This window comes from Oncorhynchus nerka, unplaced genomic scaffold (assembly GCF_034236695.1).
Source record: "Oncorhynchus nerka isolate Pitt River unplaced genomic scaffold, Oner_Uvic_2.0 unplaced_scaffold_7817, whole genome shotgun sequence".
Taxonomy (NCBI): Eukaryota; Metazoa; Chordata; class Actinopteri; order Salmoniformes; family Salmonidae; genus Oncorhynchus; species Oncorhynchus nerka.
In genome coordinates, this window is record NW_027033499.1 from 878 (window position 1) to 6326 (window position 5449).

At 47.8% G+C, this 5449-nt stretch overlaps 1 protein-coding gene across 1 annotated transcript; it reads right to left on the bottom strand.

Annotated features, from left to right (window-relative positions):
- Nucleotides 1-2576: 2576 nt before the first annotated feature.
- On the bottom strand, nt 2577-5347 carry LOC115115288 (nuclear receptor-binding factor 2). The gene is given in 4 exon segments (XM_065013962.1): nt 2577-4163; nt 4165-4185; nt 4187-4314; nt 5270-5347. Coding segments are annotated over 4 exon segments (681 nt in total). The 3' UTR covers nt 2577-3709.
- Nucleotides 5348-5449: the final 102 nt, after the last annotated feature.

Below are 5449 nucleotides of genomic sequence, written 5' to 3' on the forward strand. Positions count from 1 at the left end.
AGTGGAAAGCCTTCCCAGAAGAGTGGAGGCTGTTATAGCAGCAATGTTCCATCATCTAGTGGAAAGCCTTCCCAGAAGAGTGGAGGCTGTTATAGCAGCAATGTTCCAACATCTAGTGGAGAAGCCTTCCCAGAAGAGTGGAGGCTGTTATCAGCAGCAATGTTCCCAACATCTAGTGGAAAGCCTTCCCAGAAGAGTGGAGGCTGTTATAGCAGCAATGTTCCAACATCTAGTGGAAAGCCTTCCCAGAAGAGTGGAGGCTGTTATAGCAGCAATGTTCCAACATCTAGTGGAAAGCCTTCCCAGAAGAGTGGAGGCTGTTATAGCAGCAATGTTCCAACATCTAGTGGAAAGCCTTCTCAGAAGAGTGGAGGCTGTTATAGCAGCAATGTTCCAACATCTAGTGGAAAGCCTTCCCAGAAGAGTGGAGGCTGTTATAGCAGCAATGTTCCAACATCTAGTGGAAAGCCTTCCCAGAAGAGTGGAGGCTGTTATAGCAGCAATGTTCCAACATCTAGTGGAAAGCCTTCCCAGAAGAGTGGAGGCTGTTATAGCAGCAATGTTCCAACATCTAGTGGAAAGCCTTCCCAGAAGAGTGGAGGCTGTTATAGCAGCAATGTTCCAACATCTAGTGGAAAGCCTTCCCAGAAGAGTGGAGGCTGTTATAGCAGCAATGTTCCAACATCTAGTGGAAAGCCTTCCCAGAAGAGTGGAGGCTGTTATAGCAGCAATGTTCCTACATCTAGTGGAAAGCCTTCCCAGAAGAGTGGAGGCTGTTATAGCAGCAATGTTCCTACATCTAGTGGAAAGCCTTCCCAGAAGAGTGGAGGCTGTTATAGCAGCAATGTTCCAACATCTAGTGGAAAGCCTTCCCAGAAGAGTGGAGGCTGTTATAGCATCAACGTTCCAACATCTAGTGGAAAGCCTTCCCAGAAGAGTGGAGGCTGTTATAGCAGCAATGATCCAACATCTAGTGGAAAGTCTTCCCAGAAGAGTGGTTATAACAGCAATGGGACCAACTCCATACTAATACCCATGATTTTGGAATGAGCAGATGTCCATATACTTTTGATCAGGGAGTGTATATCAGTCTCACCACATGAAAAGAAATCCACACATCTGTCATTTTTAATATCTTAACAATCATATACATACAGCTCGTACCATCATTCATGCATCACCAAAACAAAGTGAACATGTTCATCATCATGAGATCGGATAGATGGAGATTTACATCACAAATACAAAATCAAATCCTTCTGATGCACCCTGATTGCTGTTGTAACCCGATACTATTACATGAAGAAGACACGGTGGATTTGGTTCCCTCTGAATAACACCGTATCGCCTGACTAAAGCCGTCCTTATATATATATAGTCGTACATAATGATATCAGTCAGGCGCGTCTGGCACTAGTAGATTACTTCTGGTTTAGTGTGTTGATTGAATAGAAGATGTCTGTTCAGGGAGTATTCAGACCCTTTTTCCACGTTACAGCCTTATTCTAAAATAGATTCAATTAATTACATCACAATGCCCCAGGATGACATCACAATGCCCCAGCATGACATCACAATGCCCCAGGATGACATCACAATGCCCCAGGATGACAAAGTGAAAACAGGTTTAGACATTTTTGCAAATGTATTAAAAAAAAATAAGTAAATAAGGTAATTGTTTTAAGTCCCCAAATACAGGTGAGGCCAAGCTTTGTAGCGCCATATCCAAGAAGACTCTGCCAAAGGGGCTTCAACAGAGTACTGAGTAAAGGGTCTGAATATTTCAGTTTATTTTTTTAAATACATTTTCTAAAATAAAACATTGACTTTTTGCTTTGTCATAATGGAGTGTCGTCTGTAGATTGAGGGGGAAAAAGATTGAATCCATTTTAGAATAAGGCTGTAACGTAACAAAATGTGGAAAAAGTCTAGGGGTCTGAATACTTTCTGAATGCCCTGTATTACACCCGGATTCACACTGCTACACTGGAGACGCAATGAATCCACATTCTGCATATTACAGAATCAAGCAAAAGAAAAACAGTTACCTGAAAATGTTATTTGTGTGGTTTGTTCCACAAATCAACAACTTAGATGATTACAGTACAAATTAAACTAGAGATTTATCTAGTGTAAGTCCACGTGGTACCGAACCTCTCAGACACTGGAGAGACCAAGGCCCTATGGGTCCTGGTGTAGAGTAGTGCTCAACATGGGGAATAGAGGATGATTTCAGTCCTCTCCCAGAGCACCTCGTCCTGAACTGGAGACACTACGAAGAGAAACAGTTCACACTGCTGAGGGACTTTCATACTGAGACAGAGGACAATGGAGCCTGATCCCAGATCTGTTTGTGTCATCGTGTGAACTCCTTGTCTTGCCAAACACATCTGGGACCAAGCTAAGGAGTGTTGTCTGCCTAGCCAGAGTCCAGTGAAGCAGGGTACTGTTGTAATTGCTGAGTTTGGTATCTCTATTATCCAAACCGATACACCCGGATCTCTAGACCAACGACGGAAACAAACACCTGTCTATGATCTCGACTAGAACAGAAATGTTAAAAACTGACGAGGCTCTACGCTTGTTTTCATTTATTAAGAAACAAACGTTGCATTGAAGGGCTGAAGGACAAACACCATTCAGCTTTAACATCTAAACTTCACCATTCAGCTTTAACATCTAAACTTCACCATTCAGCTTTAACATCTAAACTTCACCATTCACAGGTTGGTGGTAAAAAATGATGAGGATGAAGAGGGGATGAAGGAGAGAGGATTTAAACTGCAGGTTCACTCAGTGATACTCTTCTCTACTAGGGCTGCAAGAATTCCGGGAACCTTCCAATAAATGACCTAGTTTTACAGAAATCCTGGTTTGGAAGTTTCCCGGGAAAAAGCAGAGAATCCGGAAGCATCCAACCAGGTTTTCTGGAAAACCAGGGAATTAATTTAAAGTTCCTGGTATTCTGCAGCCTGACTCTCCCATCAGACATCTGGCAGACAGCTGGTGGGGCTCAACACAACAACACAACAACACTCACACACTATGGATGTAGATCAGAGGGTCAGAGGGTCAGTAGGTCGTCCCTGGTGGGTATCAGAGGGTCGTCCCTGGTGGGTATCAGAGGGTCAGCGGGTCGTCCCTGGTGGGTATCAGAGGGTCAGCGGGTCGTCCCTGGTGGGTATCAGAGGGTCAGCGGGTCGTCCCTGGTGGGTATCAGAGGGTCAGCGGGTCGTCCCTGGTGGGTATCAGAGGGTCAGCGGGTCGTCCCTGGTGGGTATCAGAGGGTCAGCAGGTCGTCCCAGTCGACCAATCAGGGCCTCCAGATATAGAGGCCTGTTATCAAAGCAGGGAGATCACTGATGATGGTCACCTCCCTTTTGACTTCATTTCAGACATTTTCAAAGGCACAATTTCTGCAAAGAGTTTGTTTGTGTGTGTGTGTGTGTGTGTGTGTGTGTGTGTGTGTGTGTGTGTGTGTGTGTACGAGATGTAGTACCCACTAGTAGAGACACTGAGGAGACAGACAGAACTAGGAGAAATGACCTTTACCAACTTGTCACGGTGACCATTTGTGGTTGCTATCTAGTGCCTGAGGCCACCGACCAATCAAACACTTTTATTGAGATTTGCCAGCTTCCTTCCAGTCCAGTGTGTAGAGAGGCGTCCTTTAGTTAGTTAGTACTGGGTTGTCTGTCCGCCTGTCTCATCACAGCTTGTCGTCTCTGTCCAGCAGCGCCTGCAGTTCGTGCTGGATGTCCTCGGGGAGCTCCAGGGCAGGCAGGTCGTCCAGAGAGATGTCCTGGGTGGGCATCTCCAGAGGGGGCAGGTTAGGTATGGAGATGTCCTTGTTCCTCCTCTCCTCTGACTGGGGAAGAACCCACAGCTCTGATTTCTCCAGTAAGTCTGTGTCCGTGGCATCCCTCTTCAGCCGGATGTTCTCCCCTCGCAGGCGCTTGTTGTCCTGGGTCAGTTTCTCGTTCTCTCCCAGCAGAACGTCTATGTGGCGCCGCAGGCTGGCGATGGTGGTCTGCTGCTCCTCCAGACGGGTCTTATCATCCTTGTGGGCCTTGCTGCCGGGGCAGGGTGTGGGGGGAGGGGGGGAGCCCTTGTTCTTCAGGAGGTACAGCCAGGTGTCGTACTCCCTCTCTGGGTGGCGGGGGCTCGTTGGTCACGAGGCCGGGGCTGGTCGGGTAGAGGGTGGCTCAGGAGGACCATGGGATTGCCCTCCTGTCTGGTCCTCTTCCACTTCTCCTCAATAAGCCGCTGCTGCTTCACGTGGCTGTCTCTCTGGAGCGCCATGGACAAGCCAGCCTGGAGGAGACAGACAGGCCTCAGGCACGACTCAACACCACCTCACTACGACTCTGCTTCACGTGGCTGTCTCTCTGGAGCGCCATGGACAAGTCAGCCTGGAGGAGACAGACAGGCCTCAGGCACGACTCAACACCACCTCACTACGACTCTGCTTCACGTGGCTGTCTCTCTGGAGCGCCATGGACAAATCAGCCTGGAGGAGACAGACAGGCCTCAGGCACGACTCAACACCTCACTACGACTCAACATCTCACTTACGACTCAACACCTCACTACGACACCTCACCACGACTCAACACCTCACTACGACTCAACACCTCACTACGACACCTCACCACGACTCAACACCTCACCACGACTCAACACCTCACTACGACACCTTACCACGACTCAACATCTCACTACGACTCAACACCTCACTACAACACCTCACTACGACTCAACACCTCACTACAACACCTCACTACGACTCAACACCTCACTTACGACACCTCACTTACGACTCAACACCTCACTACAACACCTCACTACGACTCTAGCAACGTGGCTGTCTCTCTGGAGCGCCATGGACAAGCAGCCTGGAGGAGACAGACAGGCCTCAGGCACGACTCAACACCTCACTACGACTCAACACCTCACTACGACACCTCACTACGACTCAACACCTCACTACGACTCAACACCTCACTACGACTCTGCTTACGGACAGCCTCTCTGAGCGCCATGGACGAGACAGACAGGCTCTCAGGAACGACTCAACCACCTCACTACGAAATGACTCAAACACCTCACTACAACTAACATGGTATGCCTTATTCAAATAACCAAAGACAGAACTAAATATTGACGGACGTTTGGTCAATATTGACCAACAGCAGCCCAGGAGGACATGACTGAGGTCCAAGAATGTGACATTCCTCCATCCCTCCCACGACACAACACCCAGTCTCACCTGTTCACACTCTGTTAACTTCATGGCTTCTCTCAGCAGCTCTGCAACACACACAACACCACACACACACACACACATTACATACTAGGCTGATATTAAACATCTGTATCTTGAGCATAATATAGTATGACTGCATTCTAACAGCACACAGTCTTTCTGTGCAGAATGACATTCAGATCA